A 25765-nucleotide genomic window follows, 5' to 3' on the forward strand; every position below is an offset into this window, starting at 1 on the left:
TTTATTTTTTAAACAGCTGATTCAACAAGAAAACCAATCACTCAATCGAAATCAGCGTTCAATTTTGATTGAGACGAGTGATTTTGGTCGAATTCCAAGAGAAGTCGTTTTTGGAAGATTTTGACGAAAGTAGGAAGGCTATACCCTTCCCACTTTTTCATTTTTGGCCAAATTTAAAATTTTGCTCAAAATACACGATTTTGATTGAGAATTGAATGATAATCATGGAAATCAAGTTTTTTCCGTTGGGCTTATAGTTTTTGAAATAACCGCAGAAAACGGATAAACAAAGTTGGTGCTAACATTAGGCTACTTTGATTCCGTTTATTTCGAAAACAACTAATTTGACGATTGTATGTTGCGTAAATTTTTATCGAATTCCAAGAGAAGTCTTTCTTTTTGTAGATTTTGAGAGAAAATTTGGGTAATCCTCGTTTAATTCCCCTGCATTTGTTTTTACTTTTTTGGTTTAAAAAAACCGAATACCCAGCCTTATATGAACATCCCTGGGAGAAAAATTAAGGTTGAGGGGGAGATGAAACTGAAGTAACCGGTTTGCTGGCTAAAACGAGTGTGCTGCAAAGTGTTTGTCGTAACAAGATGGTTTAGCGTATTTCAAACGAACGACTTTGTTGGTTTCATTCGATAACGGCATAGCGCCAGAACTTCAGGTCTCACATCCAAAATGGATTTCATAATAGGTTGATATGAATATTCATGATAGGTCAGGTTAGATTATTGAAACTAACTGACGTTAAAAGCAGAAGAAAAAAATGGACTTTACAATCATTGTGCTACTGCCTATAATATTCCTTTCACAATCATAAACTCCATTTAAACACTATGTATCATCACAAATATTCAAAACATATCAATTTCATAATTATACACATACAACAAGAAATCTCATCCAATAATAGGGCGTCCCATTCATCATTTCTCTCCGACAATTTGAATCGAATACGTCCTATCTTTGTCACGTCTAGCACTTATTTTATTTTACAGAGACCTTTAACAGCTTAGTACGGAATCTCACGACATCAACAAGTAAGCGACTTGTTTAGCAATTGGCGAAACTACGTCACTGTATTCAAGCACTATTGGTTAAAACATACACAACACACGCACACACAAGAAAATTATTTTTCATCTAGTGACAGTAAGTGATTCCGAATTGCTACAATGCGAAACTATGAGAAGTTGTTTCTTTTTTCGCGTGAGTAGTTTGAATGTGTTTTGAATGTGTTCTCTGTGCTTCCTTAACTCCCGCCGTCCGTCACACGTATAGTATTTCGAGAAAAAAGAAAACCTACTCACGGCCAGGTGACCCGTAGAAAAGCAGTAAAGGCATATAGAGAAAGAGTTTCTTGCATCGGCCATGAACTTGGCCGACGAAATTGAAAGGCTTCTTATGTTCGACATGACAACTGTAACGGGTGGGGCATGTTAAAAACACAAACAAAAGCCACGATTGAAAATGTGAAACCCAAGAAGCTTTTAAGTTTGAACGAAAAGGCCGATTGGATGTAAAAATCAACTGTTTTATGGACTAGTGTAGCCGTTTTCACGCCTATTTATGAAAGAAGTTATTCTCGTGACTGCATCCCAATAAATGGAAAAATTAACCAAAAAATGTCAACTTACCAGCAGGTCTTCACCTTATAGCAACTTTAAATTGTTACATTCAGCTCTGTCGACGTAATTTCTCTTAAGGCACTCTTAAGCCGACAAACCTTCAATAGAAAACACACGGATAGGCTGCTGATTTTGTTTTGAACTCCTTGTCAGGGACACAGCACTACACCACGGCTGACGTTTAAGGCCTCAGATCCGACTGACTAGAGACAGAATGTTGACGAAAAGTTCGCACGCGGACCGTTAACACATTCACGCGAGTATGCGACATATGTACAAGTCCCCCCGTATCGTTACAAGGGAACAACGCGTTGATATCTACAAGACGTGGGGCGACCCGACGACGCTAACCGAAAACATAACCGCTTTTTAAGGATAACTATTTTAAATACTCTTCATAAGTCCCAAGGAAATCGCAGTATAGGCAAATGATTAAGACATTTTTCGTCTATCTCTCTTTCTCTCTCTCTATATATATATAGCTTCATAAATTCTTTCGTCGCTTAGGGATGGGTTGAATATAAGGTTGAACATCGTTGACGTGAGCCATGTGACGCTTGCGGGCTCGCGTTAGTGGACGTTCGAATTCTGTCGCTCCAGAATATTCTTGATGCTGTTTCCAACTCTTTGTGCACGCCAGTGACGCATCTTCTTCGCAATTCATTTCGCCACGTTGGCCTAGCGGGTTGGTGTGCAATAACATCTTAATGGGTTGCCTCTTTTTGGATCTTGTTGACGACGAAATAGGCATGAGAATGATGCTGTCATTGCTACTTGGTCCGGGTAGGCTCAAATCTTGCGCCGGAGGAGCCTCCTTGATTTTATCGTCAACGACAGAGGGAAGACTATCACAGATACCATTACCCTGTAATGAAGACAAGCAGCAGAAAACAAAAGAGGCAATTAATAATCAAGTGTTCAAACTGAAAAATGACGACGTCTAATGCGTACCCAGCTGTTCTTGGTGGAACGCGATTCCTCTTTGTCTTGCAGCTTGTGGAAAGAGTCCCGACTTGAAGACTCAGCCTCCGACAAGCTGGACAGATATTCTTGAACACGGGCCTCGCGAAAGCTGAACACGTTGTCGTCTTCCGACGTCATTTTGCGTGGCGTGAAGCCAACGGAAGACCAAGAGGCAGAGCCTTCCCCTTTGCTGGCTGTTCGCATCGACGAGTTGCCTGAATAGAAACCGATCAGATGGAACGTTCATTGATATGGACATCATTTGTGCAAAGTGGACAGTCGTACCTGAAGAACTTGACGAGAAACTACTGGAAGTGGAAACGCTTCTAGCGTCATTGGATGACCGTTTGGCTTTGCGACGTTGAGCCAATCTTGCATTGCACACGTCCTGCTCGAAAATGAAACCCTTTGAAAATTTTGAAACGAAAACACACGGACGAGGGTTTGATACCTGTAATCTGAATCCCTCCCTGGCGGCCATATGGAAGGCATCTATAGTTTGTTTGACAGCCAGTTCAGTTGTCTTGGCAAAAGACCGAATGGACAATATTCCAGGAGTCATTAACGGCGTGAAGCCGAGTGGAGGTTCACGAATTTTTGGCACTAGCCAACTAGAAGCCATGACTTCGTTTAAAGTCAACCGTTTTTGGGGGTCGACCGTCAAAAGACCTTTTTTTTGTAAGGATAAAATTCATTCAATTAACAACGTTAAATATTGAATTAACTGGTCCCCCTCCTTATCTCACCTTGTACTATATTTTTCGCCCTGGAAGAGACATGTTTCCATGCGTCGCCGTCGAAATCAAAATCACCCGTCTTGATACGCTGCATAACTGCAGAGGCATTTCCTTCACGGCCGTTGGCGTGAAAAGGGGCTCGCCCGGACAGCATCGTGTACTGTAAATTCACAAAATTTGGATGAAAACAATCGTAATGGATTGAAGAAAGAAAGACAAGAATTCGTGCAACTCTTTTTTGTTTCATTTACCAGGATGACTCCGAGGCTCCACAAATCGCAGCTCTCGTCGTATCCGTTCTCGTAACGTCCATCTTTCGGCACCAGAGCGGTTTTTAGTACTTCCGGAGCGGCGTACTGAAGCGTGAAGCAAGGCGTGTTTAATAGTTTCTGCGGTTCGGGTTTGAATCGAGCAAATCCAAAATCAACGATTTTCAATTCGGCATCCTCTTCCGTGCTCTCAAACAACAGATTCTGTTTCAAAAACAACGAATTTCAAATAAATACTGTGAATTAGATTTCATCAATTCCTTAGGAAAAACAAATAAATAATAATTTACCTCTGGCTTCAAATCGCGATGGACGATGCCTTTGCTATGAACATGATGAACACCTGCCACTAATTTCTGCCAAATACGGGCCGCTTGCGATTCCGTAAATTGCTTTTGGTGTCGGATGCGCTGAAGAAGTTCACCTCCTTTCAACAACTCCATGACGATGTACGTGTGAGCCTATGACGAGGAAAACGTTGTACGTAATATTAAATCATTTCCAAGATGCGACATTTCATTCCGTAAATGGAGCTATTAGCCGATGGCGTCATAGTGGTACGTGTTACGTATCACGTCGAACACGACAATCCCTTTCTTTTCAATATCAAATGCGCAATGCTTTTATTTATTGGATTCAAATGAACTTAAGTCGTGACAGCTTGGCTATAACGAAGTGTTACCTCATCGTAAAAGACGTCGTGCAGTCGCACCACATTCGGATGGCCTTGGCAGCTGCGCAGTAAGCTGATTTCTTGGCTGCAGTCAAGGCGACGGGAAACAATTTTAACCGCCATTTCTTGGCCGCTCGCTTTATGGACGCAGCGCCGACAAATCGAGAAGCTGCCATCACCGAGCATTTGTTCCCGTAAGTCCATATGATAATGAAGGAAAAAGGTGGAATTCTGAAATTAAGAGAAAATGTCACGTGTCAAAGTGTTGCGTTTGTTTGCGTTTCCTATTCGGAATTGGAGAAGTAAAAAAAAATGCTGATTCAAACCTTAAATCTCGCGCCAATGATGTTGGACAGCGTAGGTTTGTTGTCAGCTGATATGGCGAATAAATCTTCGCTGATTATATTGTCCGTAAACAGGATAGACGGGGCTATATAAGAGTAACCCTAAACAATTGAAAGAGTTAAACATTGAACACGATTTTTTAAAATGATTAATTGCAGTAGCACCTTGAAAATTTTATCGACGTTGGCGGGAACTATTGCAGGGGAATCTGTCGCTGCCATTCCGGTGAATTCTTCTGCGAAATTGCTGACATCCAGTTCGTCGGCGATGCGCGGTATGAATGGCGCACGTACTAATTTTTTGCCCACTTCATCCCAGTTCAAATTCTGTTTTTAAAATCGACATTTAAAAATTTTAAAAAGTTGGATAGTTGTAGATTATACAAAATATCAAATCGTTTGTTTTCCAAAAGAAAAATAAGAAACGGAATTCATTCATTCATTTGCATACGTGTAAAAAGCGCTTACTCTAAAAAAGGAATGTTGTTTGAGCTCCGCAGCATCTGATGGGCCCCCACCAAGCCGACGGCTCGGATCCTTGGTCAGCAATTGACTAATGAAGTCTTTTACCTCCATCGATAATTCGCCCGGAATAGGCGGATGGATGCTCAAAATACGTCTAGAAATTGAAAATAGCAAAAAACACGTGAGAATTTTCTTTTGTCCTATTATTTACCGCATCCCACGGGTTTTTTAGCACATTACAACAACAGCAGATAAAATATGTGATTGTTATTCAATGCACCATTCATTTTTATCGACGTAAACACACAAAAGTAGGTTATGCTTTTATTTCCAATAAAAAACGCGAATAGGTGAATTTACCTGGAAATCTCCTGCTGGTTGTTTTTCTCGCCTTCGACTGTAAAAGGTGATGCTCCTGTTAGCAGCTCGTAGGTTAGAACTCCTACGCCCCACCAATCGACCGCCTTATTGTGAACGATAAAAAAGGTGTTAGCCTTCACAAAAAAAACTCCGCTTATATTTTAATTTTCACCATATCGTGGCCTGCGCCTCCGCCACGCACGATCTCCGGGGCCATGTATTCAATCGTACCGCAAAACGAATAGGCTCTAGTATTCTGTTTAAAAATAAAACAAAAATTGTGAATGAATTATATCAAACTTGTAATCGAAAATGATGAATTGCAATAATTCTGTGAAAGTGTCTCAATCTATGCTTAATCCTTAAACTACTAGTATGGCTACTGAATATTGAACAGTTCAGCTTGTTATTGTAGTTGCATACCTTCTCGTGCGGCAAGAATTCCTTGCTAAGTCCAAAGTCGGTCAATACGATGTGGCCTTGCGAGTCGAGAAGAATATTTTCCAGCTTGATATCGCGGTAGATGATGCCGAGCTTTCGTATTGGAGCAAAGCGAATCAAAATGTCAACATGAAAAGGAAAACAAAAGAGAAAAGGAAACGTTTAAAAACGACAACTCAGTAGAAAGACATCGGGGGGAAATTTCTAAAAATCTGTAATTATGCGCGTTAGAAACGGATGGAAGCGTATCAGACGGTTCGTACTGGAAATTTCGCAATGTCTAATTAGTTCGTAGCCGAGATTCGCAATTTCAATGGTCGTTTAAAATTCACGCCGGCACGCCCACACAGTTATGGAGAGACAATCATCTCGCGAAATGACTGCAATTGCAGCTGATTTTCATTTCCTAATGAGACGAGTTACAATTTTTGGCAGCGTATCTTGATCGCTCCCTGTACGCATTCAAATTAAGCGAATTTCTACTTTGCACGAAACGAGAGAAAGCCTATTTTAATGAGCAGTTTGCCGTTTAACGGGACCCGAAAGAAAACATGATTTCCATCGAGTTCCTACTTTGAAAAAAACAAACACAAACCAATAGCCCTTAAGCGATTTGATCTCTTGACGTTTTACAGCTGATGCGAGTGCGAAGTTTCCCAACTGGTTGGTTTGCTACCTTCTGGCGTAACATGGCCGATGAACAGTGTCAGCTAACGCAACAGCCATTTGCGTACACCCCTTGTGCAACATCATAGACTTCGTTTACATTTGAACGGGCCAATGTCGAGTTCATCTGTCCTTGCGCGCAATCACAAAATACGTGCTGCTCTTTAAAAATCAAATCAAATACGAGTGGTGTCACAATTAGTGGAGAGCTTCAGTGATTATATTATCTGGACAGATGCTTTCATCCTATACATACATCGTGCGCTTATGTAAAGAGAAAAAAGAAAAACGTTTCTCAAGTACATTTCCTCTGAATGGGAGAAAGGTCACTTTTAAATGGAAATTTGGGTTGCGCCACGATGTGCAACACGAAAACCACCAGCCTTTTTTTCTTTTCAAGGCTGAATTCTTTTCCTATTTGTCTTTTATAGCCATTGGCCTCGCAAACCTCTTTTCATTCCCTTCCTATGCGTCCCTTTAAACAGAAACAAAACAACGGCCGAGAATAACACATTTGCTTATTCCTAGTAGTCGTGAAAATAAAAAAGAGTATCAAAAGGGACAACATTTCTAGCCGTGATTAATTACGCCGAAATCACAGGGCCGACCTGTTCAAGTTGAACAACTTCTGCAAATTGTTATTCATACACTATAAAGCCAAAATACGGACGCATCTCATTGGTCCCCAATTCCATTCCTTTCTTGTTCCATCAATGACGTTCTCCTCTCCGCTTTTTTTTTTTAAATATCGAATTTCGCTTAGTAATGCACTACGTAACAGACATAATTTTTTTAAAAAATACATTAAAATCAAAATCACCTTGTGTAAATGCTCCAGTGCTAAAATGATCTCGGCTATGTAGATGCGCACTTCGTTCTCTGCGAATCTTTCCCGTTGATAGAGGTGAGTGAAAAGCTCTCCTCCACTGACGTAATCTGCAAAATAAATGTTGAAAAAAAAAAATTACATAATCAGTCAAATGAAGAATTACAACACACGAGGAGTGAAAAATGTTTTTGCACAATGACGGATAAGAATGAAAGAAAAGAAAAAACAAAGGCAACGTTGCTATGTACAGGACTAACTTTATTAGCATTTGGTAAAGAGTAGAGCCTAATCTTGGTGAAAGCCTTGACCACCTTCACCAACCTTTACCTACTTACCCAATTTTGATTTGGGTTGGCGCGCACGCACTGGAGATTAAAAGACAGGAGATTCGTGAGCTTTAGGCTTGTCTCGCGAACAGCAAAATGAGATGCCTTTTTTCTAAGACAGTCCAACTTTCTTCTCCGTCCGTTTTTTTTTTATTGTCATGCTTCGTGAATCATGTGACAATAACCCACGGTGAATTGAACGTTTTAGAAAGGTTGGCCAGCCTCTTTCCAAACTTGGCAGTTTTTTTTCTTTAAATTCTGATCTGGCCTCGTTTCTCCTTTCATTGTTCGGCTTCTTCGTCAGCTTTTTCCACCCTCGAAAGTAGACTTGTAAAAATTCCTCGTATTGCATTATTCTTCTCAGTATAAGCTTTAAATCAAAAGGAGAGAGACACGCCCTTTATCTATTTGCCATCGCTTTCGGGGGTACCGCTATACCTTTCGGCCTGTGGACAGAAGTACCAGTAGCTGATTGCTTGAAAATCAGAGCATTTTCTTTCTGTTTTCGTGGTAAAAAACTTAAAAAAAACACGAACGATCGAATCAAGCCAATTTCAGTTGGAGTTTTGTTCGAATTGAATAAGGAACTAGCCCATGGCCAAAACGATCCAATTTCAAATGGATCGACTCAATATTCATAAGCCAGTGTAATGACGTACGATTTCCCTTCAAAATGCAATTGACTGTTTGAAAACAAAAAAAAACAGCCACAATGTACAGTTGGTTTTTACTTTTCCCTTGATCGCCCTCCGCTTCTTCCTCCGCCTGTACATTCAAGGAATAAAACATGATTTTTTTTCCGTTTTGTTCGGGCAGAACGTTGTTGCACGAAAATCGGATAATCGGTTTGTGCCTTTTTCAAATGTTTTGACAAGTAAAAAATGGAAAGAAACAGAACAGAGTGCCACATGAATAACCCAAATATTCGACAAAGTGTTTTAAGGCCAAGTCGCTTGTTAATGGAAACCAGTTCACGATCAGTTTGGAACGATAGTTTTTATCTTGGCGAGAGACAAGGAAAGGGGAAAAAAAAAAAAGAGAGAAAGGAAGAGAAAGCGAAATAGAAAAAGAGGGCGAGCTATGCCGTAAGAGAAGAGCTGAATATATACACTCTATTTTTCCAGAAGAAAGTGAAAGCGCCATTGTTAATGGTGCCCAACGAACACAACTTGTATTTGCGCAACCTACAGCGGGAAAAAATGACAAACAATTCCAAACCTTTTATTCATTTTTTTCCCCCTTTTTTCCCCCCATTCTAATCACGTCCTGCGCTAGAAATGAATTGCAACAATTTCGGAATTTTTTTCAATGCAAAATTTGCATTTTTTTCTTTCTCGTGATGGGGGCTAAGCCAAAACGTCGTACAAAATATTAGCGAAAGTGATTTCGCAAAGACGCGATATCTTATATCAAAAGTTGACATCGATTTGGTCGCTAGAGAATGTCACGTGTCCGTAGAAATATTCCATCCGGGTTTTTCCCCTCTCTATAAAAGGGCCTTTCAGATACCGAACGCTGTCCAATAAATCGAAGGAGAAGCTGTTTGTTTAGTCAGACGGGTTATTGGCACTACGCCAACGTCTACCAGTTTTCCTTGCAAAATTAGAAAACAAAAAATTGGAGTATAAACTGGTAGTTTAAAAAAAATTCACCTGAAAAACATAAGAATAAAAAAACAAATTTTGTTTTACAGGACATCGATCGATAAACCGATGCAATACATCCTCGTTAAACTAAACCGTTGGCTTTTTTTTTTTTAAATCGTATTTGATCAACGCACCTGGTCGTTCGTTATGCAAATAAACTATGAAATGTGAAGAAAGAAAGGGACAAGTGTATCGCCTAAGTGATTGACGCTGACCTTGCGAGTTGGACGCGTGGTCGCGTTCTACAACGCTGATTGGCAGTGACAGGTGGGGGGGCCACAGATGGACGTTGGTTGCAAAAATGGCATTAGGCAAATCGACGTCAAGGTTGGTCGATCAATTCAGCAGAAAATTGAATCGCCCCGTTCGAATGGCAAATGCTGCAAAGGCCATTCTAATCCGAACCTTTTTTTCTTTTTTAAGCCTGATTAAAAATGTGTTTATTTATTTTCTGTTGGAAACTGCTCAATGAGTGACTAGCGGGCCGAGCGGCGTGCACCGTTACAACCCACTTCTTATCCTGGCATAGCCGCCGCGCACGACATCGTTATAGTGAAGTAGGTCACAACTTTCAGCAAGAAAGCAAAGACGAAAGCGACATGCTCGAAGTAGGTCGCACCGCGCACATTCCTTATGCTACACAGCGCGGCTGGGTAGCTCACCTCAAAGGCTATCATCCTTAAGAATATATCATAAGAGAATTGCGCCGACAAGACTTCGCTCATCAAAAGACAAACTCGGCCCGTATGTCCCACAAAACTAGTTGCATAATTTCGAGGGGGAAAACAACTTGCGATTTGACACTATGGAACTTGATAACAAAAATTATTATTATTTTTTTTTTATATTGAAATTATTCAAGTGTCATTTGTACGTAATAATAGTTTGAAAAATGAATTTTATTGCAGATGCCGTTATGCGTCACAGCAGTGAAGCGACAGACGGGCTGAAATGTGTGTTACCATTTCTGGTTTGTGTTTCTAACCCACATCTGTTGATCTTCTTTTATTTCACGATTGTTTTAAAAGAAATTATTTTTTTTTGCGATAAAAAAAAAATGACAACGAATCAAGTTTATGGAGAGATCCATTCGTAGCGAGACCATACGGTAAAAAATAAAAATAAAAAAATTGGGTAAAAGTAGAGCAAACCTAATCGATTGAAAAAGTCTGCTGGCGTTGCCTCGCGGACTTGGCCACGAAAATCTCCGAATATATAAAAAAAAAAGGAGGGTAGTAGAAACTGCTTTGATTACAATTCAAAAATTATCCACTTGTTTTATCCGACATAATCGATTTATTCAACTTGGAAAACAAAAAACAATTCTCTGTAAAGCGTTACGTTAGCGCGTTGCCTATTCTACCGTTTGTTGGTACACTAAGAGAAGCAATGCCACACTCATAGTTGGCTGACATAAAAAAATTCGCCATTTTCTTTTGGTTATGCTCGAAATTATAAATCATCAAAATAAAAATGAATGAGGAAAGATACCGGTGTTTAGGTACTTTGCACTGTGGGAACCGCACATAACGGTAAAAGAAAAGCACTATGGGCACAATTGCCTTGTTTAAGGGCAACAACAACCGAAAAAACAGTTGAAGAAGAAACAAAAAAAAAAAAAAAGAAAAATTTGAAACTAACCGAGAATGAGGTGGAGCTTGGCGTCGGTCTGGAAGGCGTAATAGAGAGTCACTAGGAACGGAGATTGTCGGACGGCTTCGAGAACCTGGCGCTCCGTCATGGTGTGTTCGGCCGTCTTCTTCTTTTGAACGATGGAAGCCTTCTTCAACACCTTCATGGCGTAAAGAGTTCCGTGGTCATTGCCACCTTGCTTCCTCACCAGGAACACTTTTCCGTAAGCTAATTGGACGTAAGGGAAAGGCAACAAGAAAATGAATGTGTCTACTCGGATATTGTTGAATTACAACGCCAGCAAAGGACGTACAACCAATGGCATTCCAGGTGACCCTTGACTGCCTGAATACTAAGCAACTGTTGCATGGCCATATCAAATGATTACGTAAATATAATAGAGAGGGGAAAACGAAGAAACTGAATTTCTGTTTTTTTTTTTTTTTGGGGGAGAGGGGGGGTGTGCAATGGATCGCCTGTTGAAACAGTGAAACCTGCTTGGCGATTGCAGCAATTGTTACGCGCTATGTAGAATGATGTCCTACTTTTTCACGTGCTCCCACCCCCTCCTCATTGCCAAAAAAAAAAAATAAAAATAAAAATAAAAATAAATAAAAATTTCGATTTCAGATTCTAAAGTAACCCACACGATTCATTACGAATAGAACCGGGTTGTTGCAGTTCACTTGAGGCAAACTAGCGAGTGAAATTAGGTTTTGAAAATGTCTTCTTTTTTGTTTACGTGATCACGCTTCGATGTCAAGCCTCGGGGAAACCTCTTCTTTTGCTGTATACTCTTTCTTCGTTTATTTTATAGTATAAAAAAATTTTACGATGAAAAATTATACCAGAAAAAAGCAGTTTAAAGCAAGCCCTACATAATCAAAATGCTTAACAAAACAAAAAATCCACCTTTTGTTAACTTAAAAAGAAAATAAAAGATGGGGTTTTTCTGCTTTCACGGTCGGGACTTTAGAAATCTCTTGTTTATCCTGCAGATTGTAAATTAGCTTTCATTAAGATAAAGAGCAAAAAAAAAAAAAAAAATGCTGATCATTATTATTGAAGAAATCATAAGACTGGCTTTCCACGAATAACATTAAGAAATACAGCAGATATTGGCAAGAAAAGAAGGAAAACTTTTCTTTCTTTTTCTTCAATTCTTAGAAAACTTAAACAATTAAAAGGACATACATTCAACATTGAATTGGTAGAATAAAATAATTGAATTATATACCTCCAGTTCCGAGTACTTTCAGCAATTCGAAGTTGGACATATCTACACGGCCTCGTCCGGTCAGGTTAACTGAAATCCAAACAAACAAAGGACAGAGTTAAAATCATTTCAAAACATTGGAAAGGTACACAAAAATAAATAAATAAATAAATAAAAATGGCGACCATCGTGTATGTCATTATCAATTCTTTGATTCCACGGTTATAGGCCATGGATACGCCAATCGGATCACATACCACAGCGTGAACCTCACATGTTCTCACATGTTGGCCTACAGACCTTCAAACACACTCGACTAGGCCAAATTGCAACCTTATTTCGAAAGCACGGCATTGTGATGCCGTGATGGCGAAACTGGTGACCGAAGTGAACAAAACAAAAAGAAAGTAATACTGCTTTGGCCTAGATCAACGAAAAGCCGATTAATCTATAGGGTGTAACGTAACCGTAAAAGGCACCGAACACCTTGGCCATTTTTTTTTCTTTTTCACATGGGTGGCTATTATTTCGCATTGATACAACCCAAAAAGAAAAATAAAAGAAAACAAAACTAGCGAAAAAATACGCGTAAAAAGATTAAAATAAAATCTGGATAATGATATGCGCACATACAAGTCATTGTCGGATAACTGGAAATTTAAATACAACTCAATTTTTATAATGGGAAAAAGAGCGCAGAACTTTCGTGAATTCCATGAAGCAGAAAAATGGAGCTCAACTTCTGGGAGGCAAACCACTTGGTCCACTTGATTCACACGCTTCGCCAACATTGGTTCACTTCTGTTGCCCTTCTTAAAAAAAAAACAACACACACACCAACAAGCAATTCAAAGGAAATAAAAAAATAAGAATAATAATCGGGAAACGCTTGAAAAGAGGAGGAGCAATGGAGTGGAGCTAAACAACAACAAATGAGTTTCATCCGTGCAGTACAAAAAGCTAAACTTGTTGAAACTGATGTTTTGCTGCCAATGGTACAAATACGTGTTTTTCCTTCAAAAACCAAAACCAAAAAAAAAAAAAATAATTTGAATATTCAATAATTGCTCGCGTTTGTTTTTCACGTAAAACGTTTGGACACGGGTCATCGTTTACACCTGTAAACGCAACGTCGATAACGTTTTCAAGGACATCTAGGGTGCAGAGATGAGAGCGACACATTTTAAAATGCGATATCCATAGAAGTGGGTCAGTTTCGATGCACCAAACGAAAAAAGAATAAAATAAATTAGGCCAAACCAGACCAAACTTGTGAAAAGTTGGGTTGCTGAAACGGGATTTTTAAAAAATGATAGGAAATTTAAAGAAAAAATGCTATCGGCAAAAGTCGGGAAAGGCGCGCCCCATGCACAGACAAGTCAGCGAAGCCAAGTCAAACGCATGTCATCAATCAATGTTTCGCGTCAACCGCAATCCGTTCAGAACAAGAAACACTTTTACTGCTTCATCCACTATTCTTTTCCTTTTCCTTTTCCCCGACAAAACTCAAACAAATATTCTTGTTTCATTTTTAAAAACAGTTCCTAAAATTAAAATCCCCTTTTTTTTAAATCGATTATAAAATTCATTTATCGATTGCGTGATAAAATCCAGTAAAAAAGCCATTAAAGTTAAAAAAAAAATTGGCTCAAATAAAAATTTAAATGATAATCTTAGACGAGGAAGAAAGAAAGAAAAGAAAAAAAAAAAACGAGATCGTCCTGGTAAACTTTGAAGACGGGCGCTGTGCTGCGCTGCGTGGCGCATGAAAGCCGGTATACGGTTGGCTAGAGCCACTGGATCAATAGAGCGGAAACGAGAGGTGAATGAGACACATTGTACAAAATGTACAGAAGGAAGCCAAAAGTCTACGAAAGAAAAAAAAATATATATATTCAACAACAACAACAACAACAAAAAAGAAATATCGAGTTTTCTCTTCCCAATCCGAATAAGCGCAACGAGGTAGCGAACAGCGGGATTGCGAACGGTACGGTGGAACAGGCGGGTCCCGTTACATGTCCTAAGGCGCAAAAAAAATATATAAGAACTGTTATCGCGCTAGAGCCTGCCATACGCAAAACGCGGTCGGGGAAGAAGAAAAAGGGAAAAAAAAAAAAATGCCTGTGGGAAGGACAGGTGAAAAAGATGCTTAACGAAACGAAATTTGTCGTAACGCTAGTTTAGGATTCGTAGTGATATGTGGAGCAACGAGTCCGATTTCATGATTCATTCCACCATTTTTCTTCCCCTCCTCTCAAAACGAGATGATTTTTTTTTTCTGTGCACATCACGCGAAAATTTAGGTGTTTAACTAACAAAACAAAAAAAATGAAAGAAAATCTAAAGAATATAACAATTCAAAGTTGTTCATCAGCGTCATTAGTATAATTTTTTTTTTTCTCTTTTTCTTGAAACGAGAAAAATGGTTATGTTGCACTGTGGAGTGCCGCCAGCTGTTCTACGTAAAATAGCGGTTAGTGTGGTATATAGCGTAAATGAACGAGTTTGAGCTATCACAGCGCATCTTTGGGGTTGAATGTCCTTTATTCCCCCAAAAAAAAGAAAAAGACCAACGTATGTTCCAGGAAGAGCCCGTTTCTACCATCTTGGCCAAGGTATTTTTAATCGTTGTTGTTTTTGTTTCAACAAATTTTCCTCACATGGCGATGTCCTTGTAGTTAACCAAACTCGACGATCGTTCTCTTCTGGTCTTCGGATTTTTTCGTTTTTTATTTTTTGTATGCGGCTAAGTGTGTTAACTAGCCATTAGGGAACAACGGGAAACAAGGCGACCGCGAATCTGCCACGAGTAGAACAGAACCCCCCCGAAAAAAATAAAAAATTCGTGACAATCGGCTGTTCATTAAAAACAAAAAAGCATAGCAGAAGGCGGTCATTTACCGAACCATCCGTTCATTGCCTTTTTGTGAGGCCAACTTCTTTGTCTACCTTATTATTTTTTTTTAAACTTATGTCTCATTTTTTTCCTGATAAAGAACACGACGTCGACGGTTCGTAAGATCGACACTCACAATTTTCTTTTCTTTTTTTTGGCCAGGTAGATTTGTGTGTTGTGTGTGTGTAGGGAACATGTGGCACTTACCGACAGTGGCGTTAGCCGTTTCGTGCTGCTCAATGGATTCGTTTTGAACCATGGCCGGCAATTCGTCTGAATCGTCGTCGAAGAATCCACTCTCTCCTTGAGTGTGTACACCCATTTTCACGACTGACAAACGACGTCGAATAATTTTTTCAAAATCCCTTTTCTTTTTCTCAGCCACTCGAACACTCTGCAATTCTTTTATTTCGCACAAACTAAAAATTCCAAAAGAAAAAAGTTGCCAAAAACAAAATTCAGTTTTTTCACGTCGTTGCTCCTCTTCTCTACGGCCCAAAAGCGATGAAATCTTGAAAAGAAACAAAACAAAAAAATCCACTCGCTTCACACTTTAATGGTTACGCCAAGATTAAAAACAAAAAAACGGACGATCTCAACTAATTCGAACGGGGTCAAGTGAGATCGCGACAAACACAGTTCTCCATCTTGAGCGTCCTAGTTGGTCTTACGGGCATCTGCTCTTTTCAAGCAAAGCCACACACACACATACACACACACTTTAAAAAATATTGAATAGATGTCACAAACGCACCGAAACTTCTGCTTTCACCATTAAGGACAAATAAAACACATCAAAGTTGTAGGTTTTTCTAACACGTATCTGCTCAGTTAACAGCAATGTGACATACGTGTGTGACTGTCTGCTCAAATCAGCTTAACTGGATTCTTTCAGATTGCAATAAACGACGACGGCTAAACGGTTGTTGAACCCCACAAAACGACGACACATAATTCTTTCCTGAGAAAGGCAATTTTGTTTTGTTCGGGCTCTTGTTCGTGTAAACAAAACACTAATGGAATGCGGAAAAAAGACGTGAACGATTCTCTCCACTGTTGCATTGTCTCACTGAAATCGGTCGCCCCCACCACTTCGATAGCAGACGACTGTCGAGAAGAAACACAGCCAAGCATTCAATAACGTGATACTGCGACACAACACCGGATGTCTGAAAGCAAAAACTCTGTGTGCTCCACAAAACAAACAAGAAAAACAACTGAATAAGCAGAGGCTATGAAAAAGTTTGGCTGACGGAGGGGAGAGTGAGAGGGGGAGGGAATGACTGTGCCCATCGCTATTCGCTGCGAGACTGGACCCAACTAAGCTCTGCCATGCTGGTGCAACTGCCAGGGTGGTTGAGGTTTCCACCTCTTTTTCGTCCATTTTTTTCCCTTCTTTCCTTCTTTCCTTTCTTTTTGCTCTCCTCTCTCTCTCTCTCTTTCGCTCTCTCTCTTCCACATTTCTCTCTTTCACTGGCACGTGATCAAGAAAAGAGAACGAAACCATCCGCTGGGCGTGTGCGGCATGTATACAATGAGTGTTACTTGGAATGAAAGAGGTATGAAGAGAAGGTATGTCGACTGCTAAAGCCCACCTTTAACAAATTGGCCATAGCATTTATTTATTTATTTATTTTGAAACTTTCTCTCTTCGTGTTTTTGCAAGTGAAACTATAAATTGTTTTGTTTTTTCGAAAGAAAAAAAAATGTGTCGTGACGAATGGTGACATTCGAAGAACTGGCGATTTGCAGGGGAATTTCAGTTGTTTTGTTGTTGTCGGGGAGTTAGGTGGCTTGTAAGGATTGATTACGATGGCATTACGTCGATTGCTCGCCCCATTTACGACGAAAAGACGGGATGCTTCAATCAATTTGGGACGACACACACGTAGGCAGTGTTGTAACTGGTTTGAATCCCATTGAATTGAATGGCAGCTGAAATACTGGGAATGATCAACTACGATTTCACTACAGCTCTTAATGCTTTGATCAATTCATCTTTGATCATCACAAAAACAAATTCTTGATTTTATTACTAAGACGGGCCTGCAAAACAAGTTTTAAAAAACAAAACAAAAACATAGTCCAACATCAACCTTGGATCAACCTACATGAAGTCTTTTTTAATCACTTTTAAATGATCTCGCTGGCATGCGAGACGATATCCGAGCACATTTGCCAAAAAATAAAATAAAATAATAAAAATAAAAGAAAATGGGAACACACAATTTAATTGACCTTCTTTTCTTTTTTGTTTACTCAGGAGCACATTGGGAAATGGGCGATTCAGAATACACTGACAAGTCGCATTCATCTGCATGATGCCTGTAGATGTATTTGATTTTGAAATTCTAAGGAGCTGTGTGACAATTGATTTGGATACAGATAAAAAAAAATGACAGTTATTGACCCTATTAGCGAATGGAACGGACGACTTAAACCTGTGCAATTCAAACCAGTTGTTCCGCATTATCGGGGTTGCATAAAAAAAAAAAATAATAGATGCTGTAACAGTTGGAAATTCCCACGGGATAACAGTTGCATTTAATTATTAGCCTCTAATCCCCCCCCCTCCCAATTATTTTTTTTTCTCCCTCATGATCTTCATCAACTAGGGACGACCATACAAAAAGGTAAAAACTTGTTTTCAAAATTGATTTTCAAAGTTACTTAGGACGTTTCATATTTTCCCAAAAATTGACCCCCGAGATTTCAACTGAAAATATGGGGAAGTGATAAAAACAAACTCTTTCATCAACTCGTTCAAAATGTATGATTCAATTTTTCCGCATTGCATGGCTTTAACACGACGAAACGCGTCTGAAATGGACGAAACGTGAAAAAAAAACAAGTAGAGACGAAAGAAAGTTGATTTAATTAAAAACTAAACCAAAGAGAGAAACCCAATTCGAATTCAGTTTATCGATTGTTTTTTTTTTTCAAGTTTTCTTTGTAACAAAAAAATGAAAGAAAACAGATTTTGAGCTCTACGGTACAATGAGAAAATAGCGGTACTGTTGCTCTTTGCATGACAGCTACAGGACTACCGTAAACAACGTAAACAGTGGCTCAGAAAGCTCCGTCATGCGGAAGCATTTTTTTGTTTTGTTTTTGTTTGCCACCGATTTCCAAGCCATGACTTTATACTTTGTGTTGTTATTTACGGTCCTGTGCCACTTGTTCTCATTTTTTTTTTTTTTTGTCGTGTAGAAAACTTTGTCGAAAGGTACGCCTTTTCTCCAAATATCTATTTTCGAAGTCTACAAGTTTGCACTGCACTTTACACTTGTTGTACGAAATCAATCAAATCTGTTACGCTGATTGTTGACAAAGTCAGATGTACCAATAAATAGGCTCTGTTTTTTGTGAATATATTCTAAATACGACGAGACATGAATGGGCAAGGAATTGGCCACCCGTTGGCTTTAAAATGCATAGCGTTTTCAGTGACAAAGCGAACTACCTGACGAATTGTTCCAGGGCGAAGGGAGAATAAGAGCCATGACTGGGTTCAATTCTCACTCGTGCCCGATACGGGCCGCCATCCAGCGATAGGATCTGGCGTAATACAATTGAAGGAAGCAAACAAAACGAAAATGGTAGCCAAAAAGAGACGGAAAGACCTTTCTGACAAGTTGGAAACAGTTTAAATTTCGCTCGTTCAAAATGAGACACGAGTCGCAGCAATTTACTCTTTTAAAATAGTAAGATTGATTTTGCTTGATGACATTGTAGCACTTTCAACAAAAAAAAAAGAGAGTTTATGCCACGTTTAAAAATCATCAAGATATCCCAAACTTGTGAATAAGGGAAGCCATTCGTTCTAGCAGTTCTAGTTTACGTGGCAACAATCGTAACAGTAAACAAACAAAATACAATGTACGAACAATCCTTACAACAAACTCCTTAAACGAGGCATCGTCTCCAAATAGCAAAATATCGATATCACATTTGTTTTGTTTGAGATTCAATTTCATTAAAAAAAATAAATAAATAAACGAATATTTATTACCTTCGGTTAACTCATGGGTTACCACGTTGGCTTCTGGACGAGACATCTTTTTTTTTTTAATATTTTTGTTATAAGCTGATTGCACTTGTCTGACTGTTACGATGCATCGAACGCGATGTTGCTACAATGTCACTTTAATGGAAAGATTAGCTTTACATCTCTGCCGTATCTAGTCGCTTCACAATAAGTGTTTGTCTTAACAAGTCTAGTCAAGACGTCCAACAGTCTATCTAGCATTCTTTGGTGGTTTCCTCGTTTTTTTTTTTTTTTTTAATTTTTATATCACAACGTACTTTACACTGCACGTCTTTTGTCAATACCCCCCACCAAAAAAAATCCGTTGATCCGATTTATTTCCCTTTGAAAACCAGCATCTATGCCACGCTGGCCTTGATCTCGGTGCAACACAACAGCTGACAGGCCTTGTTTTCTCAGACAGTCGAGCTTTAGCAAAAGGTCTAGAAATCAAGAACGGAAACGAGACTAGGTAAACACTAACCCACTTTTGTCTGGGCACAGTAATAATGCTTTGTGTCTGAACACTGCCAGTACAAGGTCATCTTCGTTAAGGTTACAAGTGCTAAGACGAAGAGCCAATCGATACTCGTCGCAGTCGAAACGGTAATTAATGTTTCTGATCAAGTTTTACGTCAAGCAGCCGAACTTTATCGAACACATTGCTATTGATACGTTTTGTTTTACGTCAAGCGAAACGTACACTGTGACTTTTCGATAGCTGCTTTAGGTGTAGCGAATGTTCACAAATACTGAACAAGGTTCGTTTATGTTCTTTAATCACACAAGTTTCTCGACTACACTACATGGCCAACCGACTTCCTTTATCTCCAGTTCTCTGCACTGACGTTGAAGGGTAGGGACTAGGGTGTCACAGGAGGAACTAGAGGTCATGACGTATTTTTGTGAAACTTCTCTGGTATGCTAGCGATCCCTAGACGTAAACGTTGGAACTATTGGAACCATACCAAATATCTAACGTAACACACATGCCATGACTTACTTTTTCATTTAGAATGGGTCAGCTGCATTTTCGAGAACCACCAATTTGCTGGCAGCAGAAAATTCAAGTCTAAGGGCGGGTTCATTAAAACTCTGTGCAATAGTTGATCAGACGACTTTAATTAAGACACGATAACAAGGCGTCAATGTTTTTTTTTTTTTTTTAAGTTGGTTGGTATATATTTATTTCGACACCTAGATCAACTAAAGTACGAAAATAACAGATTATATTCCACAAAAATTGGCCATCTATTTATGGAGTATGTACGGCCCCCCAAAAATTGAAACAATGAATATATATATATATATATATATCTATCTTTGTCGACAATATATACAGATAAATGATTTGGGAATCAACCGCGTGATTCACGTTGACAATAAAGCTCTGACTCAAGCTGCGAATTGTTAGACGGTACCCTTTCTCGTCCGATACGACAGTTGACAAACAAATTTATAAACATCTAATAATTGATTTGTTTTCAGATATGGCAATGTTTCCATACGTGACCATCATTCTTTAAAAGTATTAAAACACAGACTGTGAAACCTTAATTTCAACAACAATTGAAAAAATAAAAAAAACAAAAACAAAATTTAACACATCTAGACATACAAAAAATTAGGCCTAACACTTTCCATTTGTTATTGAAGCACCAGCTTTAATGAACAAATTTAAAAAAAGAAACGACAAATCTGACATCTCTATATTGTGAAAATAACATTCCACCTAACGCACCGTCTATCAGTCGCGTTAAATTCTCTAGCAGCAGTTTTAAATGCTGTATCGATAACGAGCTTTAAATCGCAAATGTGATTGTCGATCAACGTCACTTGGACAACACTACCAGATTCACGCGTTCAACGTGAAATGCGCCAATTAATAACAACAACATTTTGATTGACCCTGACGCCGACGAGACTACGTTTCACGGAAGGTATTCAGTAGATGTGGTATTGTCTTGTAGCAGGCTCTGAGCAAGTAGTATCTGAATTTCATGAGAGAGAAAATCCCTTTCTGGACTGCGGGCATGCATTTCAGGCGGACTCTGGACAAGAATTGGCGTGCCGGGAGAAAACGTCATCTGCCCTGTACCCGAATTACCAACCTGGGCAGAGGACGGCTGACCTGCAGGTATTGTATTTTCTGTCGTGTAACAAGTCACCAGTTCGCCCGTACTCAAAACAGTTTGCTGTGTGGCAGAAGAAGTTCCATCATTATCAGCATAGGGAACCGTCATCTGCAGAAAAATCGTTGATCATTAGATTTCATATGATTAGAAGAAAACCCAAGCGTTTTTACCTTCAGAACGGTAGGACCCCACGCTCCGTACTGTGCTAGTAGAAGTTCCGTCTCAACACGTCGCAATTCTTCTTGCTGGGCCAGAATCGATTTTTGAATTTCCAAGTGCTTCATTTTCAAACGCTCGTGGAATTCTCTCTGAGCCGCCGTCATTACGATTGGCTGGTTAAATAATTAGAAATTAGAGCAACGCTGAAGTTTGCCACGCCGTAGCTTTAAAAACACTTTACCTCGTGAGTGACTATGCCGGGTAAAGTCACCACAGGCAGCCCTTCTATGATTCTTTGAACAGGGACTGTGACTCCAGAAGTATCCATTCCGATCGCAACCGATTGATATGTAAAAGATGGCCCGCTACTCGAAACTGGATTAGCCGAAGTCACCGTAGCCGGGACGCTACCAGGCGAAAACACGCGTCTCACAGAAGATCCGCTGTTAACGCGCGGTTGTAGGAACCTATGCCCAGCATTTGATATCGTAGCAGAAGAAATTGGAGTTGATGGCGAAAAATTGGACTGCACTTCTCCCATTCTATAAGATTCAACAGTAACACAAATGTAATTGAATACTTTTAAAAAGGGGGGCTTACCTTGACTGGGTGTGAATTTGCTGATTTGAATTGCTAATTTGCATACTGTTTGCAGAAGAAATTCCGTGTTGGCTAAGAAACAGGGCTTCTGATTGCTTATTTTGATGATTATGATTCGTATTAACACAGCTGTGCACTTGACAAATTATTGATAATTGTAAGATTTTTTGTTTTCTCATTGTAAATAAACTAAGAAATATTAGCAATGTCGAATAATATATTCCTCATTACCAGAACATGATTGGTTGGCGGAACGAAAAGAGGATGTTCCTTGGTGTGCTTGTTGACCATGAACAGACTGCATGGAGCTATGGCTATGTATCGAATGCATAGACTGGTCTGATTGCATGGACGCTGCCGATTGAAACGAACCCGAACTAGAAATCGATCCGGCATCCGATAAGGCAGTTCCAACTCGTGAAGATCCCGATGGATGACGCACATGTTGCGACATGGATTCAGCGATAGGTAACGGCGGCGGTCTCAGTATAGTCGATTCTCCACTTGGACTCTCGGGTGGCTGAAGATCACTGCGATTAGCAAAGACTAATGATAAAATCCATTTGAAAGTAACCAACAGGTAAATGAATACCAACCTTGTCGAAGAATGTGTTTGCTGTTGCCGTAAATTCTGAGTAAAAGCATGTCTATTACTTTTAATGCGATCACGATTCTAGTTAAAATTTATGCAATGTAATTTTTGGTTCGATTTTTTTTTAAGATGAAAAATGAAATACCGATTGATTTCCAAAAACGTTTCTTTTCGGATGTCTTTTAGTATCTTCTTGAAAAACATTCCTGTCATCAGATTTTGCATTTTTTCCTAGATATGAACCCACTTTTTCAGATTTTAACGGTTTGGATACGTTGGCCGTCGAAGGAATGCGATCACCTTCTCCACTTTCTGCTCTTAGCGTACGTCCATTAACTTGACTATGACTAAAATATAAAAAATTAAAATCTTACTTCCTAATGCACATTAAAAACGTAGAAATTTTGCACTTCTTTATACCTTATAACTCGATGCGAGCAGACTATAAATTCAGGTTTGGAATACCATTGATGATATGTGATGTAATATTTAGTCTGTAACCAAATCCACTGTTGACCTTTGGTCAGGAAACGGTAACAGCAAGAAGTAACTTCCCCCTTCTGCATTACTAAGGAAACGCGAAATAAAAACAAGCGCACGTGAAATTCATCACGTAGTCGTTTTTAACCCTTAGATCTACACACGCAGCTTCAAATATTAGATAATCATGTTTCATACAAAAGATCAAGAACGTGGAATATGTTGCCATTATCTCAATTTCTCAAAACTGTTGACAAAAATGCCGGGGTTTTATTAAACCCTAGCCGTTGGCAACGTTATCACGTGCCAGTTCCTACATCCATGCGTATTGACCAAGTTTTCAAACATTACTAGAACGAGTTGATACGCTTCAACCCCTCTTTCTCATCACTGATTTAATTTGATGTTATACGTACGGGCTTCATGACAGGTAGAAACTTTCTCGAGGTCGTCAACGTGGTAGTAATCGTAACCCGATGTCCCGAGAACTTCAAAAGGAAGATAACCTATGATTGGAGGCCCCCTGTTAAAATGAATATAAATGATTACCATTCGGTCAAACTGAATGAAATTTCTAAAACGATACCGATGATCAAGAAACAGAAATTTCCATTCTAGGCTGTGTCTCGATGTAAATTCACTCTTGGAAACATCTACGATAGACATTTCAACAGAAAGCTGGGGGGTCTGTAAACGGGCACTGGCGACGAAAACCAATCTTAAAAGAAAAAAGGGCACTTTAAATATATCGGGAATTACAGTTCAAAAAATTTACTATATGCAAATAAAAGGTTAATTATAAGAACAAGCGAAGTTTGATGCGATACCCGTTATATTGAGATAATGCATCGCCAAAATTCGTGCTTTCCTTGCTGTCCTCTCCCCAGGAGGACGACACTCGGGACATTGAAGATACTTTAAATTTTAATTAAAAAATAGACAGTCTTTAAAAGAAAGAATTATTATTATTAAATTATAAAGTTTACTGGACATACTGTCAGGGTTGCCTTGGACACGATAATAACCCGAGAAAAACACCAATTCATAACTGGAGCCCTCTGCGTTGGAATCGACAACATTTCCTCGACGTAGGTGACAACTCAAACTAATATGATTTTCTGTAATTTTACACGCTAGTTAGGCATAGTCTTAATTTTATTTCAGCAAATGTGAACACAAGAAACTTACCCTTATTCCCGCCTCCTTGACTGTTTTCATGTTCAGCCCCCCACGAGCCAAGTAAAGATTCTACTACAATTTTCTCTTCTTCCCAGACCAGATCCGAAAGGGAAGAGCCTATCAAGTCATTCTAAGTAGTAAAAGAAAAAACAAAAAAAACAATAAAGAACATATGAACTAAAATATTTTGTAGAAAATCCAGCAACTTACAGGACTGTGCCCCAAAAGGCACGTTATGTTTTCCGAAACATACAAGATCTTCCCGGTAGAGGAAAACACAATAATAAACTCATCCAGGGCCTGATTGCAGGAGATTTTTTTTAACCCACTCAAAAATAATAAAAGTTGAACATATTACCTCTAACATTAAATGTGTAAATTCTTCATTAGACAAAAATGATGGTTTCCAATCTTCTTGAACAGCTTCTTGGCAATTAGACTGCATTGTAGCTTCTGCAAACAAAATAGAGAGATAACGAAAACTAAAAATCTTTCAAATGTTTGATTAAAACTATAGAGAATATTTCTTACGATTGTGATTGCGAATGAATGATATGGCAGATTTAAGAATAGTTGATTTATCCATTTTTCTTTTCCCAGTACAAACCATAGAACACAGCTCATTGATTAGTATATTGAATTGGTCTCTTCGTTTCTTTTCACTTAAATTCCTAGACTTCCTGTAAAAAAATTACCATTTTGTAGTAAAAAGAAATGAAAATAGTGGAGACCGTGGTCAAAACTTACCTTTTGATGACTCCTTTCTCATCCATTTCCTCCTCCAATCCATCACTGCAAAAATTACGATATACGGATAATGTGTAGAAGACAAAAAACAAAACAATTCCAAGCAAATACTCTGATATCTTGGAAGTTGTTGCTTTCCTAAGTTTTGAACTTGATAGCCCACCAGGCTGGGATTTCACACTCATGTTGACTATCACATTGAGCTACAGAGATCAAGTGGATCACTACTACGATCTGCCGTCTCCCCTGTTGACGTGCACAACAGTTGAAGACGGTAAAGCGGCGATGAAGATTAAGAAAACATAACAGTGATATGCCATTGGATTTCTTTCAAAATGACCTAAAATAAAAACATTTTAGTAGTATGGTCTAGGCCAGGTATCTAGTTGAGTACTTCTAAAAGCCACACTCTACCAGAAGACGGTAGACGACGTTCCCGCAAATTGGCTTTACCTATTAGCGTGCTATTAGCTACAACAAGGTCCTCTTGGATGTGTGGACCGCAGAGTTCTAGCATGAAGTAGGTCTTAAGGAGCACGTACTACGGAGTAGCCCAAGACTGACGAATAGCTCTGGGTCTCTGGGCTCTGGTCTGGCTGTTTGTTACATAAAGACAGAGTCATAGAACCAGGGTTCTGTGAACTGTGACTCTGATAAAGGGAAAGGCCGAAAGGGAAAGGGAATAGCGAATTCGAGCCTTGTATGCTTTGTTTCCAAAGAGCGAAGAGCCCATGCTGAAAACTGC

At 39.2% G+C, this 25765-nt stretch overlaps 2 protein-coding genes across 8 annotated transcripts; both read right to left on the bottom strand.

Moving 5' to 3' along the window:
* Positions 1-786: 786 nt before the first annotated feature.
* LOC116930124 (ribosomal protein S6 kinase alpha-5) lies at positions 787-19252 on the bottom strand. Of its 2 annotated transcripts, XM_045168365.1 has the most exons (19): positions 19114-19252; positions 15309-15520; positions 12224-12292; positions 10996-11214; positions 7374-7489; positions 5870-5980; positions 5619-5702; positions 5447-5550; positions 5090-5240; positions 4787-4948; positions 4604-4723; positions 4287-4508; positions 3895-4065; positions 3587-3808; positions 3345-3495; positions 3050-3267; positions 2884-2986; positions 2587-2813; positions 787-2500 (listed from the first exon to the last, which is right to left on the bottom strand). In XM_045168365.1, exons 2-19 carry the CDS (start codon positions 15421-15423, stop codon positions 2120-2122), a joined length of 2946 nt encoding a protein of 981 aa, XP_045024300.1. In that variant the 5' UTR covers positions 15424-15520; positions 19114-19252; the 3' UTR covers positions 787-2119. The 2 variants fall into 2 exon arrangements, with proteins under 2 accessions (XP_045024300.1, XP_032793384.1); XM_032937493.2 differs by lacking the exon at positions 15309-15520 and having other exon boundaries at positions 19114-19251.
* LOC123469407 (circadian locomoter output cycles protein kaput-like) lies at positions 19175-25695 on the bottom strand. 6 transcript variants are annotated; one of them, XM_045168367.1, is made up of 19 exons: positions 25474-25695; positions 25132-25360; positions 25021-25065; positions 24805-24953; positions 24632-24726; positions 24484-24573; positions 24283-24403; positions 24081-24227; positions 23922-24009; positions 23681-23812; positions 23511-23617; positions 23035-23182; positions 22760-22961; positions 22619-22695; positions 22254-22552; positions 22023-22158; positions 21664-21964; positions 21434-21595; positions 19175-21371 (listed from the first exon to the last, which is right to left on the bottom strand). In XM_045168367.1, exons 2-19 carry the CDS (start codon positions 25203-25205, stop codon positions 21060-21062), a joined length of 2685 nt encoding a protein of 894 aa, XP_045024302.1. In that variant the 5' UTR covers positions 25206-25360; positions 25474-25695; the 3' UTR covers positions 19175-21059. The 6 variants fall into 6 exon arrangements, with proteins under 6 accessions (XP_045024302.1, XP_045024303.1, XP_045024301.1 ...); XM_045168368.1 differs by having other exon boundaries at positions 25435-25695; XM_045168366.1 differs by having other exon boundaries at positions 25415-25695.
* Between the last annotated feature and the right edge of the window lie 70 nt (positions 25696-25765).

This window comes from Daphnia magna, linkage group LG1 (assembly GCF_020631705.1).
Source record: "Daphnia magna isolate NIES linkage group LG1, ASM2063170v1.1, whole genome shotgun sequence".
Classification (NCBI taxonomy): Eukaryota; Metazoa; Arthropoda; class Branchiopoda; order Diplostraca; family Daphniidae; genus Daphnia; species Daphnia magna.